Source organism: Ruditapes philippinarum, unplaced genomic scaffold, assembly GCF_026571515.1.
Source record: "Ruditapes philippinarum isolate M1 unplaced genomic scaffold, ASM2657151v2 ctg397_1_1_1_1, whole genome shotgun sequence".
Taxonomy (NCBI): domain Eukaryota; kingdom Metazoa; phylum Mollusca; class Bivalvia; order Venerida; family Veneridae; genus Ruditapes; species Ruditapes philippinarum.
The window spans coordinates 198,295-225,807 of record NW_026857638.1 but is presented as its reverse complement, the minus strand read 5'-3'; the positions used below and the strand labels follow the sequence as shown (position 1 = coordinate 225,807).

General features: G+C 33.5%; 2 protein-coding genes across 2 annotated transcripts in view; both read right to left on the bottom strand.

Moving 5' to 3' along the window:
- Positions 1-4,710, bottom strand: part of LOC132750442 (kinesin-like protein KIF28) — a gene marked incomplete at its 3' end in the record, with an annotated part of 61,457 nt that extends 56,747 nt beyond the window's left edge. Inside the window, 1 exon segment of the mRNA XM_060740431.1 lies at positions 4,417-4,710. Coding sequence (XP_060596414.1) covers positions 4,417-4,439 — 23 coding nt within the window.
- Positions 4,711-13,079: 8,369 nt separating this feature from the next.
- LOC132750441 (TBC1 domain family member 20-like) lies at positions 13,080-25,346 on the bottom strand. Its single transcript, XM_060740430.1, has 9 exons — positions 25,187-25,346; positions 23,240-23,419; positions 22,915-22,995; positions 20,595-20,689; positions 19,732-19,823; positions 17,607-17,708; positions 16,073-16,214; positions 15,175-15,365; positions 13,080-13,914 (listed from the first exon to the last, which is right to left on the bottom strand). The coding sequence occupies exons 1-9, from the start codon at positions 25,266-25,268 to the stop codon at positions 13,713-13,715; spliced, it is 1,167 nt and encodes a 388-aa protein (XP_060596413.1). The 5' UTR covers positions 25,269-25,346; the 3' UTR covers positions 13,080-13,712.
- Positions 25,347-27,513: the final 2,167 nt, after the last annotated feature.

The window sequence follows — 27,513 nt, the reverse complement described above, 5'->3', positions numbered from 1 at the left end:
AACATGCATTATTCCAGAAAAGAAATAGTGAGGAAGTGAAGCCCTTTTTACAGTACGAGTTTTCCATAGCAACCGATGGTGCATTTTGCGCATGCGTATTCAGCGTAGGGCAAAAGCGCAATAACAACAGACAGCATTTTAGCGTACTTGAAGCCTTTAAAGGACATGATTATAAGTAATGTTACACAGAAAACAGAAATTTTGTGATGAATTTAAGCGGTTAGTCATTAAAACGTGAATTGATATTTATAACAGATATACAAAATTAGGGGACTATAATAATTCAATGACCAAAAGTTCTCTGTTCACGGTATCATAAAATGACTTTTTCATCGGTAATTTAAATTAAAACAGCAGGGTGTTAAAGATAAAATGTTATTACCCATGTATTTAATAATATTACACAATTGGTATTCCTTTGAAAGTGGATTGGCAAGGCGGTAAGTGTCAAAAGGATCGACAAGTGACCGGTTGTTATTTGCCACCACCGGTGCGTTTTAGTACAATGGCATAGTTAATCGCTTAAAAATTATGAAAATTGTAACTTAAGTTACTTTTATTTATACAAATCTTATCAATGTTTATTAATTTTGTGAAGTAACACTATAGTCTACGTGACGTGCATTTTCACGTGTTAGATGAACCGGATAAAATGTGTGTTATTTCACCACCCATCTTAACTTCTCAAGAGTTTGAAAAATTATTCTTATATATTTATATGAATTAGAAATTTATTTTTGGCATCACAGTCAAGTTGGATAAAGGATAAAATTAGGTAAACTGAATACTAAAAATGCATTATCACGTGCTCCGACTTATTTTCAGAATGATAATTAACCTCGATTTTATATGTTATTAATTTATTTAGTTTTTATATGGAAGATTTCAACAACAATCGTCTTTCCATGTCTTTTTCTGGCAATCTTAGCCACAAAACTATAAAAGTATCTTTGGTGTTTCTGTAAAAAGCTATGTTGTATGATTTTTTTTTAATCTTTACCTTAAACTAAGTCGGAATTGACTATGAACTTCTATTCACTTTTATGCACTTTTTGTCCTACGCTGGTTGCGCATGCGCGAGAAAATACTACTTCCGGTCATTTTTTCCATAGCAACGGACACTAGCAACGGACCGCGTCGTAAAAAGGTCTATAAAAAGTATAATTTAAAAGTGGTGTACAGTATGGTATGTTGTTCGAGTACAAGTTTATCCCGCCGAATAGGCCGTGCCAGACGTGCGTTTTAGGAAAATTAAAAATTCAAATAGAGTGCAATTGCAAAGACGGGCACGTGGACTTAGGTTATGATAAATCATTGAAATAAACCCTACATTCCACGTTCAAATAGCATTGCGCGTTCTATATACCACACAGTGTATTTACGTTAATAATTATTCCACGGTACAGGTGTTTATTCCTGATACAGACTATAGTTTCAATCGTTACCATTGTAAACAAAAACAATGACCGAATGGCAACCTAAAACGGATGCGGTTCGCTGCGTTTTTTCATTGATATAATATGGTATTGCGTGACACGAAAGGAAAAGTGATGATGAAATTTTAATATCGGTTATTTTTCGATCTTTTATTCAATATCTATTGATCTATATTTATAATGGATTGTAGCATTGTATTTTGTAATCAAGCAGAGGGCTACGGGCATATATGATATTGTTAAAATGTTTGCATTTAATATTTTAGTTTAGAATAATAATATGCAGTGGTAATTCTGTATACATGTGTTAATATGAATTAATGCATTCTTTTAATCGAAAATAGTATGTTTGTAGAAACTATTGTGAGATAATAAAAAACATTATTAATAGTATTAATAGTATTAATAGTAATATTAATGGTACAGGGAACTTTAGTTAAGAATAATACAAAAGCTCAAATCAAAATTTAAAAAAAAAATCTACCTCAAATTATTCATATTCTATATACACGTACATTCTTTATTTTGATCAAATTATTTGATAGTCTGTGGATGTAAAATGTACTAAAAAGTCGGAAATGTAAAATCTGATCGTTTTCTTTTCCCTGTTAGCTACTTAAATGATACAGTGAAATAAGATTTTAAAACATTAAAATTCATTAAGACACTAACTTTTTTTACAAAAGAAAAGGATAATTCAAATATGATCGATTGGTACAAATTTATGAGAGAAAAAAAAACATTTTAGACTAATGAATTGCTTGAACAGTATGGGTCCAAATTACATATATTATGATCTTATTTCAATATACATGTATGTATAGGACTTGCATAGGAACTGAACTAACGAATTTTGAAAATTCGACGACGTGAAAATGTAAATTGTTTGATTTTCGTCATGGAATTTCACATAATATTCGAGGTCAATCTTCGATTAAATTTCACAATTCACTAGAAAGGACAGACAGGAAATGTTTTTATTTAAGACTGAAAATACATTCAAATATGTTCAGATATATATCAATATAACTAGAATTAAGAAATTTATACTTAAAAAAAAAAATTAAAAACTTTTGGGGCCCCTTTCCAACAATAAAACATTTAAAAATTGGGAAAATTATTTTCGATTTTTTAAATTTGGGACTTTTATTTTTCCAGCCTGGGTATTACCTTTGTAAATTTAGTGATTACTATATTACAGACCCATTGTATCTTTTGTTATTGACAACTTTAGTGTAAGGGAGAAAACTCGTACAGAAAACATGAACGAGGGTGATGCAGCATACTTAAAACGAAAGTGATCGATGTTATTCTCTATTTCTCAAATATAGTATACTATTTTAACGTAACGTTCTAATTTATTAAGTATTGTCTACAAGAGAAGTATCTAAAATGCGTGTCATATAAAACAATACGCGGTATTTGCATGTCAGAGTACTTATAGATATTATATAGATATTTATGCTAGAATATTTTTTTTCTGTACTTGGTAAACCCATTGCATGAAAACCCTTTTGAGAAGTTTGAAGAACTCGAATTGAATTGAATGTAACGATTTTTAACGTAGATCTGTCTCGATTCTAAAACCGTCGTTTTTCCGATGTCAAATCAGTGGGGTTTTTTTTGTATTTTTTTAGTAACTTCGGAAAAATGACGGTTTTAGAATAGAGACATCTATGTTAAATAAATCGTAACATTCAATCAAATTTGAGTTTAACAAAACTCTCAAAAGCGTTTCATCCTGAAACCAAGTATCTATGGGTAAACCTGGGAAATATGACCTTTTGATGTTGCATATCCGATGAACATTAATTTTATTCATTTATTACAGTTTGAACTACCATATTGATATGGGGTTGTTCAGGGCTATAATTGTTATGAAACGAACAAACTTTGTTTAATCCTCTTTTCAACACTTTAAGCGGCAAAGGATACAGAAAAACATGCATCGATATTGACATTGATGAAAAGGGGAGTAATCTCATAGAGAAAAAGGTAAAGGGAGCTAAGTCTAAAACAAACCAAAGCAAAACCTAGGAGAGAAGATATCTTCTGTCCAGACATAACACACTTAATAAAAAAAAATGCACAAAGGAACAGCAATGAAAGAGGGAGCATATGTAACCTAATACATAACAGAGGACAGAACAGAACATGTTCAATAATCACATACATCATCAATCGGAAAACCTCGGGCGACTTCAAGAATTCGCGATCTCCGAACTTGACGGAGATTGCCGAGTTGTTACGATTGATACATCATGGGATATGGTAACTACAAAGGGAGAGAACAATCCATAAAGTACTTCTATATAGATCTGTGTTAAGACATATTAACTAGATAAGTGCAGTAAACTAAGTGAAACCCCATGGCAGAGCCATTTTTGACCCCAGGTGCGATGAGTTTATGTGTCTGCCATTTCAACTACCGGTAAGAATTGCTTGCCATATGGGTTCAACACTCTTAGGGACAAGCTAGCAAGAAATTTTACACTAATTGCTTAATGCTGATTGGTTCCAAGAATGGTTTTGATAGCATGTGTATGTATAAGCTTATAACTTCCTAAATAATCAAAGTAAAATAAATTCTGTACAAACTAATTCTAAGACATATTTATAAGCTCCAAGCCAGTTATGACACACAGAACTTTATTTTTTACATGGACTACATTGGTTTGCCAAATATTTACACTCTGGACATTATAGTTTTGGAGATTTTTAAGACAATGAGAATATAAGTATACAAGCACAAGTTTTCTAGTTTTCTATGCAAGTTTTAAATAATATAAACTATGAGGGTTAATTGGGCTATTTTTGACACATGGAACATTTAATTTATTTTGTAACTTTTGCAGAGGTCCACAATGCAATTTTTCCTGCCAAATTAAAAAAATAAAAAAAAACACATTTCAATATTATTACAATAAATATGTAAAAAAAGACCATTTCAACATTATTACAATATAAATAATATTCTTACCTTTCAATGCTTTCAACAACCATTGTTATTGTAAAGCTACTCAAATTCCACTCTGGTTTGTGCAATAAATTCCTTAATTTCTTGTGTGTTTTGTAATTCTCCTTTCCCTTCTTATTTTTTTTTTAATTCACCAGATTACGCAAAACTTAAATTTCTCCTTGTCTTTTTCAAACATTACCTAAAAAGTCCACTTTGTCTCTAATTACAACTCTATTTATGATTATTTTAACTTACAAATATTCATATACAAGTAATAAATACCATAATCTTCAATAGTCACTGTAAACAAATATTTGAGAACTTTTTACAGTTTTACCCCCATAAGAAGTTAAAACAGTTTTTATTCTATTGTTCAGATAGTGTATTGGTTAAGATAATTATCACTCAGAAGGTCATCGGAATATTGACAGAAGGCGTCCTTTGAAAGAATATCTTTTCAAAATAATTTCAGAATGTCTTTTTAAAGGTAGCTTACCATTTATGAATCATTATAGATCTCTGTGCCAAAATGGTGCAGTTGTACCGTTTTATCTTTTGTAAAGAAAATGCTTAAAATTAATTATTTTAAGTTATGTTAGGATCAAAATTTATCTTTTGTAAAGAAAATGCATAAATTAATTATTTAAAGTTATGTTAGGATCAAAATTTACTTATAATCATTAAATTAGTACTTTACACAGACATTATTACTACATTAAATATTCACACACAGTGTTTACTTACTTGCCTTCTACTTTAACTTCCTTACATTAGTTAAGATTAGTTTTGTCTTTCTAACTTAGTTGATTTTATTTTAATTTAGTTTTTTTTATTTCATTTCATTTTTACTTTATCATTTATTCATTTAAATTAGGTTTAATCATATTTTATTGCTTTTTTATTTTATGCAAAAACAGATACAGTGTCACATACAAATAAACGACAAACAGTAACAAATAAATTTACAGTTATTACACGGATGTTATAGTTATCCATAAAAAGCAAAAGGGTCGGGCCACAAGTTTTAACAACGTTAGAGAATTAATAGCCCTTCCCACACTTTTGTTGATATGTATAATAATTATACACGTTATTCAGAAAATAAATATATTTAAACTAAATAATTATACAAAGGTACTGAATTTGATATCTGGTATCAAATATACCCAGGCATAATTTCAAGTGTATTGACATTTGGTTTTATGGCATTAAATACACCAAGGCATAATTATAAATTTTTTCATTTGGTTATGATTATGGTATCAAATATAACATGGCATAAATACAGATGTCTTTATTTGGTTATACGGTATCAAATATACAGGACATACATGGCAACTTTCCTGCAAGACCCTCTAAAATCCTTTGGTGATGACTAGGATCTTTAATTTGTCATCTTCATTTCTTATAAAGGTCTAAACACAATGCTGTCTTGAAAAAAAACAAAACAAGAGGGCCAAGATGGCCCTAGATCGCTCACCTGACCCATCAAACTTGTCCGAACAATTACAATATTTTCATTTTTAGCTCCTGTGACCTAGTTTTCCATCCGAGATGACCCATGTTGGAACTCATCAGAGCAATTACCTAGACAAGCATCCTGTCAAAGTTTGATGATGATCGAGGCAAAAATGTGACTGCTAGAGTGTAAACAAAGTTTTTATATTTTTAGCTCCTGTGACCTAGTTTTTCATCTGAGATGACCCATGTTCAAACTCATCCAAGCTATTACCTAGATAAGCATCCTGACAAAGTTTGATGATGATTGAGGCAAATATTTGACCGCTAGAGTGTTAATGAACAAGTGTTGACGGACGATGGACATTCAACGATCCTAAAAAGTCACCCTGAGCTAGCTCAGGTGAGCTAAAAAGAGTATATGGCACTTAAGCAGACAAAAATATCAGGGTACAAAACCTTTGCATTTTTAAGTGACAGAGATAATGGTAGAAGTAGGCGCACCTTTAATATACACCATCATAAATCTAGGTGTTATCAATATTACCATTCACAGTAAACATGTTATAAACATTCATCACAATTTAAGTGTTCATCCCTTCATTTATATTTATCATCGACTCCTACAGGCCAGTGTTTGTAACACTTTTACAACACTGAAGACAGTCTACAGATGATGTGAATAACACAGGAATAAATTTGACCAAATTTTAGAAGACTGTTAGGTGTTCAATAATTTAATAATCAATTTAAACATAATTTTGCAATAATTTACATTGATAATTTTGATAACCTTTCTGTTTTTGACTTTTCACATTTTTGTCTCGATCAGTCATATACAGCGAAGCATGAATTAGCCACCATTTATCAATAGTATTCTACAGATAGGTAACATGTAGTGGTCAGCTGGTTTTGACACCTATTTTTCAGTAACAGCAACAACAATGTCCCAAAAACTACAAATGACAGTGATGACTTTTTTCTTGAATATTTTTGTGTGGGTTTTACACGACACCAACACATTAGAGGACATATGGCGACTTTCCAGCTTTACTGGTGGAGTTAGACCTCAGGTGCCCCTCTGCATTATTTCAAGCACAAGTGGGCACCTGAGTAGAACCATCGAAAAAATTTTAAGCTAGCTGGATAGCTTCCTCACATGAAAGAATCCTAAGTCTCGGACAGGATTCTAATTCATGTGGTGAGGGGACACTAAACAAGCGAAATTTAAATGCATTCATTTTAATTATGAATTTTATAAATCACAAATATCTCAAATACGTTTATCCCAGAGTCAGGTAATGAAGATAAACACAAGTCATAATAAAACAACTTGGTAATGTAGGTTAACAGGTCATTCTTGGTAAGTGAGAATTACTAAGCACAGATAAAAATGACAGGGAGAAAACAGAGAACTTTTTTTTTAAAAGTCATAATCTTCATAATAACTTCCTTAAAAATAGCCTTTGTAACCCTGTCAACAAATGTCACCAAGAGAGCACAGTCATATTATCTTATGAGCACTTTACAAAGTAACATTTTTACTTTATCATAGATCAATAAAAAATAAAGTTTTAAATGAGGGCCTTAGATCAAGATAATATACATAAAAGTTGCAATAAAGAATTAAGTTTAATGGGTATTTCATAATAAAGGAAAGACCCTGGCCCTACGTTCACAAAGAAAAGATTGGGATCAAATAACATGTATCATGATTTTGATTTCATTGCTGTGTATGAAACTTAAATTGACAATATTAGACTCATTAAATACATTTTGGAACATGTTAAAATGTTATTATCTGCTGGTTTACAATGACACTTTTTCGTCAAGTTTAAGAATAACAATATAAAAAAAACATTTAAACATGATCAATAATCAATTCTAACATCAGGATCTATATTTGGAACAACTTTTCAAAGTTCATATGTTGCAAAGTAATTACAAAACTTTTTCTAAAACATTATCATCTTATATTACCTAAAGTTTGTTAAAGTTATCATTTGATGTTTTACCTTTCTCTTGAGGAGTAATTTTGAAATATTAATTTGGATCATGATCAGGTTTCTTAATCCTTTGTAAACACAGGACGACCTGGTGGCCTGGATTTTACTGATGAACATTTTGAATTCTTATTACACTATTACATTGAAGTCAATAGAGTCTTTCAGAAATTGAAAACCCCATAATGAAACAAGGGCAATCAGTAGGACAGCAAGCTCGACTATTCTCAGTACATGTATTTTATAGTAAAACAAAAACCTGGATTATGTAAAAAATTTTAAGTTCAAAAAGGCCAATTATTCTAACAAAATCCATGGTAGAGTTATGGGCCTTGGAAAGTGAACTCCTATTATTCTCTCAAATAAGTATTAATTTTAAAGTTTCAAGCCCTTCTCTTCAGTTGTTATGTAGATACCAACTTGCATGCAAAAACTTAACCAAAGTGGGATGCCGAGCGATGTCTGGGAGAGTACTATAGCTATTCCTATTTTTCGAATATTGGAGCTAAAAAATAGTGCATTTATTGGAGTATATACTGAACGTCATGAAAGAATTTTAACGTGAATGCCTGGGGAAGTACAATAACTCTCCCTATTCTTCAATAATCAAGCAAAAAAAAAAAATCAACTTGAACACAGACCTTGACAAAAAAACATAATAAATCTTTATTTCTCCTTTTCTATTCCTCTTTATTCATTAATATAACACATAACAATTTTTGTTGTGTAACATATTACAACAGATATTATCTTGTATTTTAACATAACTATGATTGATGGGAGATAACATAAATATTATGCATGTTCAATTGAATCATGATGACATGAAATATAAATAATTATTTCTATATCATTATCATAGTATAACAACTAACTAGAATGAATTAGTCAAGTGGACATGTACGGCTAAGAATTTGGAATTGTCCATCTATGATTTCAAGTACAATGTATATAAATTATAATACTCAACGTACAGTCATTGTGGAACTTAAGGTGCATGCATATAGTGTATATAGAGGATATTTGTTTATTTTGAGTGTCTAAATCCCATTGAAAAGCAAATTTAAATATTTTCAGTACGGCCAAAGAAAGCAACATAAAATAATCTTTTTCGACTGCATGGGAATTTAGAATGCCAAGGGCTTTACTGGTAACATAGGCCTTCAAATACTGCTGCTTGCATTCATAAAGTTAAACAGATTTTAGAATTTCTTTCTTATATGATTCACAAAAATCAAATATATTAAAAGTTGCCAGCATTGGTATACTCTAATCTAAATTTACCAGGATGCCTTTGGTCCATTGGTGCTTATACACTTTAATTTCTGAATATAAAAAACCCTGATGTGCTTTCACTTCTAATAGCGCTTAAGAAATACATCAATATTTTTTTTTTTTTTTTACAATTGTCTCAAACTTAACAACAAATAAGTTCATGTAATTATACATCAAAAGTTGTCAATCAAATATCATTACATCAGTTAGGCTACGATAATTTGGTCGGCTTCTTTTAACATTACACAGACATTGCTTTATGTAACTTTTCATTTAAGTTTACTGGTAATATCTTGTACACAATATACCTATAAGCAATAAATCACTGCTACATTTGAAAATGAATAATAAATTTTCAAATAATAAAGTTTTTCAGTTTTGTAATTTATAAGATAATGAATATATGGATGATTTACCAAAGTCAAAGACTTGGAGCAACACCTATGTAACAACAAACACACACAGACTAGAATATGATCAAATCATTAACCTATAATAAGTAGATAGGTCTACAATGGGCACATTTTCTATAATCATGTCAAATATTAATAAAAAACAATAGAAATGTATCATTTGAATACTCTTATGAAATATGCGTGAAAGAAAAATGTTAATAAAGTTCTGATTTAGAATGAACATTTATATGATAAATAATATTTCATTCTAGTACATTTTATTATCTACTACATAAATATATGAAATATCCCATCATGTATCTCACACTTGCTTACAACTGCCTTGTATAATATTGTCGCGATTTTATTGCCGTACTCACTTTATGGTGCTGGCATTAAAAGTGATTTGCCATTTCCTCCAGTATAAATCCAAACTAACTTATAAATCCATGCAGACTGACAAGGCTCTATACTGTTGTCTGATTTACTTTAATTTATTTTCTAAACTGAGAATGGACAATTCCAAAAATGGAAAAAAATCCATTAAAGTATTACATAGTTAAACGTTATTCCATAAAATCAAATGAGAAAATAAACAGAATTGCACAGTTCCCACAATAACTGAAATGTTGATGTATAAATATCTTATTCACATTATTTTGTCTATCAATTCTTACATGATATTCTAATAAAGAACCTTTCCTATTAACCCATTACCTTATATACACATCTTTTAAGGCCCTTTTCACCCCCCCCCCCCTTATTTATGCCCCCAACACATTTGTTTGAGAAATGTTGTTTAAAAAAGTGACCACTTTTTCGGCACAGCCCCCCAACCGAAAGATACATCAGGGGGTTGCCAGAAGGGGGATGTGCTCCCTTCTGTTTGGGGGGTTTGAAGGGGGCAGCAGTCCCCCTCATCACCAAGAAAATTTTGGACGTGTTAGAGGCTAAAAATGAACCCAGATCAATCATAAGGTAACAAGTAACCAACACTGAAAAGCATTTGACTCTATCTCAATCCATTGAGAAGTTGAAGCACTTTGAAATCAATTTTGATGGAAAAAAATCAACGCAAAATAGTGATTTTTGAGATCTCCCCTCGTTGCCATGGTTAGAGGAAATTTAAGCCTGGGCATGTTGTTACAAAGGCAATGCTCCAGTCAACATTTGTGCCAAGTTTGATTAGTTTTGAAGCAGTTTTTATAGTTTTATAGCAATTTGAACTTGTAACGGGAGACTTTATAATGAAAACAGCCATTTTTCACAAATTGCTCGTGAAGTAATGGGTTAAATTCTATATACATACTACAAAAACAACAAGCAAATTTGTTGAAATTATACATATCCACAATTGAATGAAATATACTTGGTAATCTTCGTCACCCTATTCATACAAACATTCTTGCCAATATTGAAAAAAAATTGTTGAACCAAATCTAAGATATGGATCTGAACAAACAGACTAACAACACCATTTGAGCCGTGTCACGACAAAACCAACATAGTGTGTTTGCGACCAGCATGGATCCAGACCAGCCTGCGCATCCGCGCAGTCTGATCAGGATCCATGCTGTTCGCTATCAGTTTCTTTACTTGTAATAGGATCTGTAAGCGAACAGCATGGATCCTGATCAGACTGTGCGGATGCGCAGGCTGGTCTGGATCCATGCTGGTCGCAAACCCATTATGTTGGTTTTGTCGTGACACGGCTCATTTCATTATCCCCTTCTGATTTTAACAGAAGTGGATAAAAAGTTACTATTGCAAGTATAACTAGTTTGGATTTTATAATAGTAACATAAAGGGGTCACACTAAATCGAAAAACTATTTGGGTCGAAAAATTACCTGAGCAACTTAAGCGCAATATCTAGATAAGCAAAATTTTGAACATAAAAAATTGCCATGCAATTAAGGTTCAGGAGCCATTGAAAGCTGTAAAACTTCCAGACATTGCTGCAAATGTCTCAAATAGTAGAATGGCCTCTGTTACTATATAAAATGGATGGTACATTTCTCAAATATATAGATAGAAACAAGATGTGATGGTAAACCTCAAACACCCCTGCCTCCTGATCTTATAATTACTGTAATAACAATGGTAAATTTTTCCTGTTTTTTTTTTAATTCTGACCTTGATCATATCAAAGTCATATTTAAATATGTCAACATAAGTTATCTGCAAGATGTTTTGAGTTATTCAAGTATGAAAAATCTAGACATACAAAAACAATGTAGATCTAACATGTAATATGCAAAGGTAAAGAATAAAACACTGACTGCCTGTACAGAAAATATAAAGCCGCCCCCCCCCCCCAGGTTACTGTTATAGTATTAGTTATAAAGGTTTTTGACCTGTTATATGGCCCTGTATAAACGGTTGTTAATATTGCAAACAACTGTTTATATATGGCCATATAACTTGTCAAAAATTTTTATAAAAAAATGATAATAACTCCTTTTTGAGAGAACTAGAACTCCGCGAGTCGGATGTGTCGCCTTGTGAACAATGTAGTTTAGGAGAAATGGCCAGTACAAAAATGAAATATGAAAAACAACAAAGGGCAATAACTAAAAAAATAATAAGTGCAGAACAGCATATCTGAGCACTGAATTTCTTATCAATAAGATCTATCATTCTATGATGTTTCAAGTCCATAGCTTTCATACTTGAGGAGAAATGACCAGGACAAAAATAAAGTAAGAAAATCAACAAAGGGCAATAACTCAAAAATTAAGAAATGCAGAGTACCGATTCTTGTGCACTGCACTTCTTCTTAATGAGATCTATCATCCTATGAAGTTTCAAGTCCATAACTTTTATACTTTAGGAGAAATGGCCTGGACAAAAATTAAGTATGAAAATCAACAAAATGCCATAACTCAAAAATTAAGAAATGCAGAGTACCGATTCTTGTGCACTGCACTTCTTCTTAATGAGATCTATCATCCTATGAAGTTTCAAGTCCATAGCTTTTATACTTAAGGAGAAATGGCCCGGACAAAATTAAAGTATGAAAATAAACAAAGGGCAATAACTCAAAAAAACAAGAAATGCAGAGTACCTGTTCTTGTGCACTGCACTTCTTCTTAATGAGACCTATCATCCTATGAAGTTTCAAGTCCATGGCTTTTATACATTAGGAGAAATGGCCCGGACAAAAATAAAATATGAAAATTAACAAAGGGCAATAACTCAAAAATTAGGAAGTGCAGAGTACCGGTTATTATGCACTGCACTTCTTCTTAATGAGATCTATCATCCTATGAAGTTTCATGTCAATAGCTTTTATAGTTGAAGAGATATGGCCCGGACAAAATTAAAGTATGAAAATTAACAAAGGGCAATAACTCAAAAAATAAGAACTGCAGAGTACCTGTCCTTGTGCACTGCACTTCGAGTTATTGAAAGAAGCATGCATACCAAGTTTGAAGTCAATCAGACTTATAGTGACTGAGTTATGCTCCGGACAAGCTTTAAGGGACGCCGACGACGACGCCGACACAGACGCCGCCGACGAAAGTAACCCCTATATGTCACCTTTTCAAGGCGACACAAAAAAGTAAGATTTCTTCAAAAATTGACAGCAGCTGTGTATATTAAACTATATAAACATTATGATTATCCAATAAAAAAGCGACATTACAAACATACAGTATTATAAAGTGACTATGCAGAGCCTTGTAACTGCCTTAACAATTATCCGCAAGCCTCATGTTTCTTTAAAATCTGCACACCGAAAGTCCAGACAGAACACAGGATTAAGAGCTTCAAATGATATTTCATGTAAATATTAATAATATAACAAAAAACCAACAACAAATTACATACATGTACTTGTATGCAAAGATATCTGTTTCAAATAATATCAAATTCAACAATTTTGGTACATACCCTTCGAACATGACTATAATTATGCATTATCAAAGTTCAGTCTCTATTTTAATAATGCCACGGCACTAAACAAACATTTACCAGTCTTAAAATAAACTATACAACTTTCCTTCACCAACATTTTATCACGTATTTAAATTACCAACCAACTCTCTCAAACTTATTCCAGATTTGACCAGATAAAAATCACTAAAATCAGAGTAAATTTTGTATAATGTTCCAGATATATACTGGCAGTATATGGCAAATAGTTTTACCCCAAAACCCTGTATCCTAACCCCACAATATTACTAAGACCACCATCCTTTATCCCATTCTGAAGATTTAAAATAAGCTATCAAAGCTGCACTAAACACTGCTGTCAATGTCCAGAAAGTTAACTTAAAATAAATACTGGAACCATCTTGATAAAATAACGACAACCAACGTTTACGTTTCACCGCTGGTCTAGGTGGCGGTCTCTGTCGATTCTGTATTCTAGCTTTGGCCAATCTGAAATAAATTACATTCAATTTATGATGACTTAAAATTGGATGTATGTGTCATTAACAATGAATGCAGTTAACATAATTATGTACTTTAATTTATACAATTTCACTTTATGAATACTTCTTGATTTTTTCTTTAAACTGGCTGCTTCTCTAAATTATTTTATGTATGCTTTGTATATATGTATATATTGACATATACGTCAATATGTGTAATGACGAGGGACTGTCATGTTTAGGTCATACTGTATAATAAAATCTGTTCTGTTCTAAAACAATATTTCTATCACATACTGACATGTAGTTTATTGAGTGGTTTCAACTTTTGGTTCTAATGAGTAAATTGCATAAAAAAAACAACTAGAGATCTGAAGAATGACAGTGCCATATGTCTGTTTTACAAACAACCATAGGAGCCATATATTGCGATCTATTGTAGAATGGTTCTCTAGCTATGCACTTCTCCTATGAACTGTTCAGGAATCAGTCACATTAAGATAGTTTGTGACTCGAAGGGGAATAACTCCAAAGAAGTCATTAGTAATGAATCTTTTGTACTAGTCTTCTTACATCTTGAAATGCTTTAAAATGCTACATTTTACAAACAAAGTAGACGATCCAATGATCACAATTGCTCAAAACAGATGATCATGAATCTCCCCTACTTTATGAAAGTTCAAGAATAACTACATGTATAAAAATGTTCAAGATAAATATTGTTATCTATGTAGTAGTTCATTTTTTCTCCATTTGATAAAGGGGCATTATTTAGAGTTATGACAATTGTTCTTTTCAGCAAGTATGCCTAGAATGAGTATACCTACAATATCTTCGTAATTCAAAACACATGCTCTAAAAGGACAGAGTTCTCATTAAAATTTTCTGAGACTGTCCATTTTGAACTTGAGCTTGCTATTTTTTTATGTATTTTTGAGGCGGCAAAAAATGCATTTTGGCCTAAGGCTGTCTCCCAATGACAACCGCAAAAGACCTTTAATTCATTATAAATATGAGCCGTGTCACGACAAAACCAACATAGTGCGTTTGCAACCAGCATGGATCCAGACCAGCCTCAGCCTCCGCGCAGTCTGATCAGGATCCATGCTGTTCGTTTACCAACCCTATTACAAGTAGAGAAACTGATAGCGAACAGCATGGATCCTGATCAGACTGCGCGGATGCGCAGACTGGTCTGGAACCATGCTGGTCGCAAATGCACTATGTTGGTTTTGTCGTGACGCGGCTCATATATTGAAATACATACTCTTGTGATCTTTTAAAGTTAAGTATAGCTTCGTGGGCTAGATCATCTGGTGAATATTTCTCATACAGTTGGACAGCACGAACTATCAACTGTTCATATGGTATATCATCAGGTATCTTAGATAATAGTCCATGTAATACACACATATCACACTCTGCTTCCAATATCTCCTTCTCTCTGTACAGTACAATCTATACACCATCAATATACAGAAATATATTTTAACTTATATCAATAATATTACGTAAAACCAACATTGGGAGGGTTGTACGTGACTTTCAAGAATTACGGAAATTATTGACGGAAAGACCTCAGATTTTTTTGTGAATGGTCAAACCACCACTGTACTGTTCATATGGTGACTTTCCAGTTTTAATAGTGAATGAAGACCTAAGGTACCCCTCTGTGCAATAATTCAGACAAGACTATGCACTTGAGAATAACCACTGATGCTCTGTAAGCTAGCTGGGTAGACTCTTCACTTAAAAGAATTCAAAGTCTGTTGTGGGATTCAAAGGAACAAGTGGTTGTAAGTCAACAACCTTTACAAGTTGGCTGCTGATGCCAAGTAAAACATCAAATAACCATTTTTATCTAAGAACTCAGTAAGACCTTTACTTTCAAATACAGATAAAATGTTGCTGCATGTTACACATATTCTTATCAAATTTGAAACACAAAATTACACTAATTAAATCTATTTTTAATTAAAATCACCCCGTCAAAATTGATTGGAAATAATTGATTTTACAATTTGGTTTAAATCAATCAAATCTTCTATACTATCATAAGATAATTCATTGTCTAATCGGTGAATTTATATATTTCCGTAACATTATATTTTCTATGATTTATCATTTATGCAGTTCAAACATTATTAAATAAATGTAACACATACCGCAGCTGCTAAATATATAGGCATTAGAGGATGACAAGCTATGAAGAAATCGTAACACCGTACAATATCTCGTAAATGTGGTAGAACATGTCCGTACCATGTTATTAGCCAACTTAGACTAAATATAGTACCTACTTCTGACCTGAAAATGTACAAACAAAATATTCTATAAGATCTACTTCAGTTTGCCTTAATGTGATGAGAGTAAAACTAAATCTAAGTTTTTTGCCATTACATAATAAGGTTTATCTTTTCAGAGTATAAAGAATATTGACCCACGATGATGTTAAAATAACTTTTGGCGCAAGTCTTTTTGAATATTGAAAAGAAATGTATACATATATGTACATTTAATGCAGGTTAACATGTATACAATAAAACAGAATTAAATTCAAATCAACTTTATGCCCCCACTACATGGAATGGTGGGCAGCATATAGAATGATCCCATCCATCCCATAGTTCTGATGTCTGTCCATGAACAGTGGAATGTGAGGGCATATTTCTAGTTTCTTCAAAATTTGTGAAAACAAGAGGGTCATGATGGCCCTGAAGTCGCTCACCTGTATATAGGCCCCCGGAGCGGGGCCAGTTTAAACCCAAGGGCTTTTATTTGAACAAACTTGGTAGACACCCATTAGAAGATGTTTCATGCTAAACATCTAAGGTCTAGCTGGTCAAGTTTTTTCTTTACACATATAGTTAAAAACAATGACACACCTGGGGCAGGGCCAATTTTGACCCAAGGACTTTTATTTGAACAATCTTTGTAGACACTTACTAGAAAATGTTTCGGCTCTTTAAAAGAAGATTTTTCAAGTTTTTACTATATGCATATATGGAAAATCAATGACCCCCTGGGGCGGGGCCAATTTTGACCCCAGGGCTTTTATTTGAACAATCTTGGTAGACACTCACTAGAAGATGTTTCATGCTAAATATCTTAGCTCTAGCTCTTTGGGTTCTTTAAAAGAAGATTTTTTAAGTTTTTACTTTATGCATATAGGGAAAATCAATGACCCCCCTGGAGCGTGGCCAATTTTGACCCCAGGGCTTTTATTTGAACAATCTTGGTAGAAACTCACTAGAAGATGTTTCATGCCAAATATCTAAGCTCTAGCTCTTTGGGTTTTTTAGAAGAAGATATTTAAAGTTTTTTCTTTTTGTTGCCATGGCAACCAGAGTTCTGCATGGAATGGAATTCTTTGAACAACTTTGTTAAGGCTTCACACAAGGAACATCCCTGTGAAGTTTCATTAATATGATCTGCTATATGGTTTCAGAGGAGATGTCGTTTTAAAAGTGTGAACGGACAACGGACGACGTACGACAGACGACGGACGAAGAGTGATCCTAATAGCTCACCCTGAGCCTATGCTCAGGTGAGCTAAAAAGCAATGACAAATAACGCTGTAAGTTATAAAATTAATACTAAGTTTCAAAATGTTCAGAACAACAATATTTTCTATTTATTTCTACACAAAAATAGCTGGCAATGTAATCAAAATCAAACTGTAGAATAACTGAGATTTACCTCTCTAAGAAGTCTCTAAGTTTTGGGTTTACTCTACCAATTAAAGGATACATATAGTTGAGTATATGTTTGGTCCTGTCCATATTGGCATCCATAAAGTCTCTGTATACAGTAAAAAAAAAACATCCAACATATTTACAACTATTTTTATAATTTGTTAATGCTGTATATTTGTCATAACTAGTCACCATAGTGCAGTAACTTGTTAACTCCTATTAAATTTAAAAGGACGTAACTTGTTACTGCACTAAGGTGACGAACATGTTGACAGTTCCTCTTATATTAGTTAATATAGTATATATAACTCTTTTATAAGACAGAATAAATACTTAATTATGACAAGAGCGATCAGTGATCACAAGTGTCGCCTCATGATGGCCAATTTCAGGTTGGGACAAGTTTTGTGACAGACGGAGAAGTGATCGGAGTAGTGGCGACATAAATTCCTGTAAAGTTGAAAAATGAAATTGCCTCAGTAGTTTATGAGGAGTAGTGGGGACAAGTTTTGTGACAGACGGACAGACAGACAGACAAACAGTGCACAACTAGACTTGGTACTGATCATTCCTGTAAAGTTTGGATAAAATTGCACCAGTAGTTTATGAGGAGTAGTCCGGACAAGCTTTTGTGTATCTGGCAACACACAGAAAAAAAACACCTTTTTATCAAAGGGCCATTACTCGGCCAAAAATCATTCAACCGAGAAACTCGTGCAATATGCGCAGGGACTTGAGCTACAGATCAATCCTGTAAAGTTTCATTGAAATTGCATTAGTGGTATAAGAGAAGTAGTCCGGACAAACTTTAAAAATAAAAATTATTAAAGGGCCATAACTCTTACAAAAATCATTGAACCGGAAAATGCTGACAATACGCACAACTAGACTTGGTACTGATCATTCCTGTAAAGTTTGGATGAAATTGCGCCAGTAGTTTATGAGGAGTAGCCCGGACAAGTTTTGTGACAGACGGACAGATGGACGAACAGACGGACATACAGACGATGGAGAAGTGTTCTTTATATGTCGCCACTACTCCGTAGAGGCGACACAAAAATGATAGGTGGTTGATCTTAATTAAAATTTTGTCATTGACAATTGATTTATGAAAATAGTTCATCAAACTATATACAAACTAGAACTCCGCGAGTCGGATGTGTCGCCTTGTGAACAATGTAGTTTTGGGGAAATGGCCAGGACAAAAATGAAATATGAAAAATAACAAAGGGCAATAACTAAAAAAATAATAAGTGCAGAGCAGCAGTTTCTGTACACTGCACTTATTATCAATAAGATCTATCATTCTATGATGTTTCAAGTCCATAGCTTTCATACTTGAGGAGAAATGACCAGGACAAAAATAAAGTAAGAAAATCAACAAAGGGCATTAACTCAAAAATAAGAAATGCAGGGTATCAGTTCTTATGCACTGCACTTCTTTTTAATGAGATCTATCATCCTATGAAGTTTCAAGTCCATAACTTTTATACTTTCAGAGAAATGGCCTGGACAAAAATCAAGTATGAAAATTAACAAAGGGCCATAACTCAAAAAATAAAAAATGCAGAGTACCAGTTCTTGTGCACTGCACTTCTTCTTAATGAGACCTATCATCCTATGAAGTTTCAAGTCCATGGCTTTTATACATTAGGAGAAATGGCCCGGACAAAAATAAAGTATAAAAATTTACAAAGGGCAATAACTCAAAAATTAGGAAGTGCAGAGTACTGGTTCTTGTGCACTGCACTTCTTAATAATGAGATCTATCATCCTATGAAGTTTCAAGTCCATAGCTTTTTTAGTTGAAGAGAAATGGCCCGGACAAAATTAAAGTATGAAAATTAACAAAGGGCAATAACTCAAAAAATAAGAACTGCAGAGTACCGGTCCTTGTGCACTGCACTTCGGGTTATTGAAAGAAGCATGCATACCAAGTCTGAAGTCAATCAGACTTATAGTGACTGAGTTATGCTCCGGACAAGCTTTAGGGGACGCCGACGACGACGCCGACAACGACGCCGACAACGACACAGACGCCGCCGCCGACACCGCCGACAAAAGTAACCCCTATATGTCACCTTTTCAAGGCGACACAATAAATGACACAAAACATTAAACATACTTACCTGAGATGATTTAGTGAAAGTTTGTCTACAAGAGCAAATGCAACATCCTCCCCACCCACAAGCAGGAATGTAACGCAAATATCATGGTAACCCTGGAAAATAACAAACATTTAATCAAACACTGGCATAAATATTCAATTGTTTAAGGGTTTGATGAGAAAAATTGTACACATAAATCAAGGCACTACAAAAAATAGTCTGATTTGATTTTGAGCTGTTGATTACTTCATTCCTTTCTATGACACTTCTGACCAACATGTGGTGCACTTTACCTGCTAAGTCAACTGACTAGATCTGGTAAGAATCATTGTTTATATGGTTTATTTTTATTTTTTAGCTGTTTTTCTTTTTGTTGGTTTTAAATAACACCAAAACAGGTTATATGGCAACTTCCCAGCTATACTGGTGGAGGAAAACCTCAGGTGACCCTCCATGGCATATTTCAGGCATGAACAGGCACCTGGCAAAAACCACCAATGTGCTTAGTTACTTCTATAATATGTTCTATACATGATAAACAATAGGTGGTGATTTGTTATTCCCTTTAACTAACACAGATGATTTTTTTTTTCAAACAATCTTCTTAAATTCATCAGCAGACAAATGTATGTATTTACTGACCTGGCTATATGCCATAAGTCTGACATTATCACTGAAAGTTAAGCACACCCTGCTGAATTTCTTTAATGAACTTTAAGAACTTTGGGGAAATCAAGATAAAATTTAAAGCAAGTCGGCCAACAGTGTGAGTCAGGTCAGATTTCACGGATGTGTAGGTTGACCAGGCTCTATACTTGTGGCAAAGGCTAATCATTTTTTGTTACAGCAAGTTAAGGAATTATAAAACAGTACAATGTACATACCTGGTAATAGTGGAGCTCATCATGTCGAACTAAGACCCGCATGATAAGATCCACCAGTTGATCCTGTAACCCAAGTCGTATATTGTCATCCATATCTAAAACATAAAACATTTCAGCATTAAACTTTACACAAGAGGGCCATGATGGCCCTAGATCGCTCACCTGACTTATCTAACTCATCCAAACAATTACCTGGACAAGCATTCTGACCAAGTCTCATGACAGGTGAGTCAAAAATGTGACAACTACAGTGTTAACAAGGATTATCCATATTTGAGCAGTGCGACCTAGTTTTTTACCCAGGTGACACATATTCAAACTTGACCTAGAAATCATCAAAACAAACTTTCAGACCAATTTCCAGGATACTTGGATTAAAACAGTAGCACCTAGAGTGTTAACAAGATTTTTCTATTTTTTAGCTCCGGTGACCTAGTTTCACATGCGATTTCGAACTCATTGAAGCAATTACCTAGACAAGCATCCTGACCAAGTTTGATGATAATTGAGTCGAAAATGTGACCACTAGAATGTTGACAAGGTTTTTCCATATTTGGGCGGTTTGACCTAGTTTTTCATCCAAGATGACCCATGTTCGATCTTGACTTTGAAATCATCAAAACAAACTTTCAGACCAATTAACAGAATAATTGGATCACAACAGTAGCCACTAGAGTGTTAACAAGATTTTTCTATTTTTAGCTCCTGTGACCTAGTTTTTCATCCGAGATGTTCCATGTTCAATTTTTTCCCAGCAATGACCTAGACAAGTTTCCTGACCAAGTTTGATGACAATTGAGTCAAAATTGTGACCACTAGAGTGTTAAAAAGGTTTTTCTATTTTTAGCTCCTGTGACCTAGTTTTTCATCCGAGATGACCCATGTTCAAACTCATCAGAGCTATCACCTAGACAAGCATCTTGATCAAGTTTGATGATGATTGATGCAAAAATGTGACCGCTAGAGTGTTAACAAGGTTTTTCTATTTTTAGCTCCAATGACCTACTTTTTCATCCGAGATGACCAATGTTCAAACTCATCCGAGCTATCACCTAGACAAACATCTTGGCCAAGTTTGATGATGACTGATGCAAAAACGTGACCGCTAGAGTGTTAACAAGGTTTTTCTATTTTTAGCTCCGGTGACCTACTTTTTCATCCGAGATGACCCATGTTGGAACTCATCCGAGCTACCACCTAGACAAGCATCTTGACCAAGTTTGATGATGATTGATGCAAAAATGTGACCGCTAGAGTGTTAACAAGGTTTTTCTATTTTTAGCTCCGGTGACCTACTTTTTCATCCGAGATGACCCATGTTCGAACTCATTCAAGCTATCAACTAGATAAGCATCCTGACCAAGTTTGATGATGATTGATGCAAAAATGTGACCGCTAGAGTGTTAACAATGTTTTTCTATTTATAGCTCTGGTGACCTAGTTTTTCATCCGAGATGACCCATATTCGAATCATATTCGAACTCATTCGAGCTATTATCTAAACAAGCATCCTGACAAAGTTTGATGATGATTGGGTCAAAAATGTGACCACTAGAGTGTTCACAAGGTTTTTCTATTTTTAGCTCCTGTGACCTAGTTTTCCATCAGAGATGACCCATGTTCGAACTCATCCTAGCTATCAACTAGACAAGCATTCTGAACAAGTTTGATGATGATTGGTTCAAAAATGTGACCACTAGAGTGTTCACAAGGTTTTTCTTTTATAGCTCCTGTGACCTACTTTTTCATCCGAGATGACCCATGTTCGAACTCATCCGAGCTATCACCTAGACAAACATCCTGACCAAGTTTGATGATGATTGGGTCAAAAATGTGACCTCTAGAGTGTTAACAAGGTTTTTCTATTTTTAGCTCTTGTGACCTAGTTTTTCATCCGAGATGAGCCATGCTCGAACTCATCCGAGCTTGCAACTAGATAAGCATCCTGACCAAGTTTGATGATGATTGAGGCAAAAATGCGACCGCTAGAGTGTTCACAAGCAATTGTGGACGTACGACGGACATTCACCGATCCTAAAAGCTCACCCTGAGCAAGCTCAGGTGAGCTAAAAACATAATTCATATACACTGTACAATGCATGCATCATGTTAACCAAATTAAAATAATGACTGTCTTGTATCAAGCAAAAACCATTTCAGGAAAATGAAAAATAAAGTTTTGAGCAGCTTTTTCACCTTCACTAAATTTTCATTAATGTAAGTAAACAAATCATTTACACAACTACATGTTCAACTATGGTCAAAACAATAGAAGAGAAGAAGTAAAGACATTCAAGGTAATACATTTTATTGCGTTTACCTGGGGGAAATCTCTTCAAGGACCTGTTAACATCCAACACAACTTGGTTATAGTCCCTGTGACCATGCAGGGTTTCCTCATCTAAAATATATATACAAGGTCATATAGAACCATTATTCATTTTTAATTTTTTTAATTCATTTTTTTTGAATTTATATAGAATTTATTTTAGTTTGATTGTGTAGGAAGCTTTAAGCTTATACACTTTCAAATCTGTCCCTGGAACCAACCAGTTAGCATACCATCACTTAGATAAATATTATATTATAAGGCCTCTGCTGTCATGTGAAAAAAACACATTCATCTCATTCAAAATAACAATTACCTGGTTTAGGCGGAATGTTGTCCACATCAATACCCACAAGTTTTGGCCACGCCTCTTGCCGAATTTCATTGGTGACAAATCCTCCAGGACTGATAGCAAACTCTTGTAACTTTTTTATATCAACATTATCCCCGGCAAGAAGTTCCTTTATCTGGTGTATCTTCTCTCCATACTTTTCTTCTGTAAACAGGTAAACGTACATAAATATATATAACAAATCCAGTGTTTTCTTTTTTCATACTGTTTTTGGGCAGAAAAAAGGACCTATTCAAAGAGTCATAAAGTTTTGGTTGTTTTTTCCCCCCAATTGTTGCATTAAAATTCACAACTGTCAAATTGCAGTTATTGACAAAATGAGAATGACTTAAAAAAAAACACAAGAAACACAGGCATTTCAATATTAGACATTAATTAAATGATGTTTATTATGAGTCAAGGATATATATATATATATTCACTAAAAGGACTTTATTCACAAATAATGGCATTAATGGTACTAAGGGACATGAGTATATTATGAATTTAAGAAAAAAAAACAACAACATTGAATTTCAACTTAATTATATGCTTTTTGTTGACAATTTATGTCTCTAAAATATATGCGATTTAAACTAAATTTCATCACATTCAAGGTTGTTGTCACAATTTTTTTATTTGTGTAGCCAATTAATTTTTGTTCCAGAATCCTGCCCCCCCCCCCCCCCCCAATTTTTTTCTATGATGCTCCAAGAAAGTGTTTTCCGGTGTTATTGGCACAGTTTAGAGTCTGCAATGTTATTATGGCATATGTTAATAAGCTAAAGGGTGGAAGTTTGATTACAGATCGCATAACGGAGAGACAGTAACTGATGTACATAAAATATGAATGATAAATATTTGACAAATGAAAAATAAACAGTAGTATGTAGACTGTATTCACACATGCAATGGTTAAAGGAAATCAATGGTCGTTCACATGATATCAAATAGTACATTACCAGACATTCACAATGATAGCCACTTTTGTTTAGCAATTACAATGTACTTGTATTTTGTTCACAATAATTTATCTTAAACAGCATAGAGTCTCGTTTTAGGTTAATGTTTAAAAACACATTGCTGTTGTTTTCTGGAAGTAATGAACTCCCTATCGGCCATAACTGCAACACGCAAGTTGAGTTAAACTGCCTTATTCTGTGTAACACTATTCAATGATTACATTGTTCAAGTGTACTTGAGACACTGCCGATTGAAGGTAGGTCTGTATTCTTCTGAGCACCTAGAATGGCCTTTCACTGAAGGTGTTAGTGGCCAGCATCACTAACAATATCTTTAACACGCCAACTATGTCAATAAATGCTAATTAAGAAAACTTTACACTTGACTCAATTGTACCTCTACATGTATCTGATCAATTAAAAGTGTCTATTTGTTTAGTGTCATGTATGTATATCACCTTACATTGCATAAGGGTCCAGTTATAAAGCCAATCAGTGACTATGGCCAGATATATTTTACTGAAAATCATCAAAGTGCCTTGCCCCTTACATGAATTATGGACAGGGCATTCTGTCAGACAAGGCGGACCATATATTTTGACAAGGCGGACCATATATTTCGACATGGCGGACCATAGATTCGGACAGGGTCGACAATCTTACACAGATCTATGCCCGTAAATCATCTATAATAAATGTGGCCTGAATTGGGGTGAGGGGGGTGGGGGGCAGGCATTCAACGGGACGGCTTTGCAAATTGTACTTTCTGGCGCTTTTACATCCTTTCCTTATTAGTGAACAGTTCAATATCTTGGCATATGAATAATCAGTCATGACCATCAATGATCATGTTTATGAAAGGCATGATTGATCTGATGATGACGAAATTGTAAAAAATATGAAGAGACGACAGTCTTCAGAACGTAAATACGAAATTCAAAGAATATGAATAATTTTAAATAAAAGTAACCTTCATCCAAATCAGTAACTTCATTTTGGAGCTCATTCGAATTCAATATCAATTCTGTAGTTGAACCATTTTCGAGTTTCATCTTTTTTTAATATTTTGACATTTTGAAAGAATATTCTACGTCAACACCGTCAAGTTATTTCGCGAACTTATCTTTTTCGCGGAAAGCAAATCAAATACCACAAATAATCTTACTTTTAATACCTATAGTACGCCTTTAAGAATTATATAATTAATTTTAGTGACCTACAAATATATAACATTTTAACGATAGCAAATTGCTAGAATCCTGTACCCATTTAACAACACTTTGAACCGTAATCGTAAATGATGTTGAATACTACTTTGCCTATTTGGTTAGGAGCCTAAACGTCCTATATAGATTCGCCTCAAAACATAGTATATTTGTATGCAATACATTTATTTCTTCTGTCATTTTTGCCACGCCCTTTTTTGTTCATAATTAACATGGTGTGCGCGCATTTTCCGTGCAATGTGTGATGGAAGAAGCCAGTACATGTACGTATTGTCGGTAATTTTATTGCCTTGTCTGTATATACCAAAGATTATCCCATAAATTGGTCATTTCCTCTTTCTATTTCTCGCTCATTTTTTTTTATAATTTCAATTTTCACTTTTTGGTACTTTAGGGACAACAATTTGATATTTTGGACGATAGATAAATAATCTGCAAGCACGTATCATGGGGGTCGGTTGGGGTAAGGGACTGAATGTTCCCCAAAATGCCATGGCCTTTTAGATTTTGTCATAAAATCATGCCTTGAGGCAATTGGCCGGCATAATGTGATAGAATAGGGTGGGAGTGGTTTCGTCTAACTACCGGTTCGTCTAACTGATAGAATATATACAGGGCGTTTCCCGTTTTATAGCAGGGACCATTTACAGATCTCTTCATTCTGTAAAATTATTTCATAATCATTCAGTGTTTCTCTAGTATTCAGTTAACATAAAGTTAACTTCTTCCACTTTTGCAAATATAACATTTTATTTTCCACTATTTAAGGGAATTGCAACTTCTTCTGACTTGAAAAAGTTCATATAACATGCAACATCATTCGCATACGTACAAAGTGAAAGTTTCGTAAAGAGGTAAGTATTTAACATCGTTGCGTGTCTGGAATTTTCAGGGAAATATAGAAACGTATAACTTAGGAAATATATATCAATTCTGAGTGCATTGTTGTAGAATAATGCACGGATTGAGTTCAAATGCGTTGTAATATAATCACGAAGGCCTATATATATAGGCCTGAGTGATTAATTACGAAGCATTTGAACGAAAAACGTGCATTATTTATAATTATACAATAATGCACGAAGAATTAATATCTATTTCCATTCTAACACGTCGAGAACAAATATAATAATTATTATAAAGTTGGACTTTATGTTTGATGGTTAAATTTGTTTTCGCCTCAGAGTTTCCAATAGAAACGTTCTTTAATTAAAGGCCGTTCCAGTGGGTTGAAAAAAAGCTGTCGTTAAATCTACCGTGTGTAGATACATTTTGAGAATAACGAATTGTAGAAACAAGTTTAAATTGTGTACGAGAAAATGCACCAGAAACCTTCATTTTATTTGTAGATTTTTTTTTCAGAAAGAATATGTAGCTTCTAGCTTCTTTAGTCTGAAATTTTGTGAAAAAAATATGTAGAGACTTGTTTTTTAATGTGCACCTAAAATGTACAAGCAGCCACCATTTCATATGAATTTTTCCCGAAGGAGAACTGCTTGACATCCCTTAAGGAAGGGCTCGAGAAGGCAGACTTTAGTTGTTGCAACGATAAGCCCCTAGCTAAAATTTTCTTTCAGGGCCCGTCACTGAAATCTAACAGCATGCCTATTTTCATGATTTTTTTAAAAATCTTTTTACTTTTCTTAATATCTGAGTACATTTTTCTGAACTTTCTATTTTGTTTTGGCTCATCTGGGGGCATGCAATCTCATTTAATATGCACATATCATAATTTAATGGTACCGTACACTACGTACATTACGTCATTTTCCCTAGAAAATGAACTCACTCTAGATAAAGCCTGTCCAATATAATGGATTTATTGTTTATCTGGTAATATAAATAAATTCTTTGCCTGAACACAACTGCAAAAAAAAAAAAAAAAAACATGTACAATTTCAGTTAAGCAACAAAAATTGCTCATCACTAAAAAAAACATGTACAATTTCAGTACGTTAAGCAACAAAAATTGCTCATCATAATAGTGATGATTACCAGTTCGTGATTTGATACCCTTTCGTGAAAAAGAGATAAGCCTTTACAAAATAATTTCAGTTTTCGATCAATATTT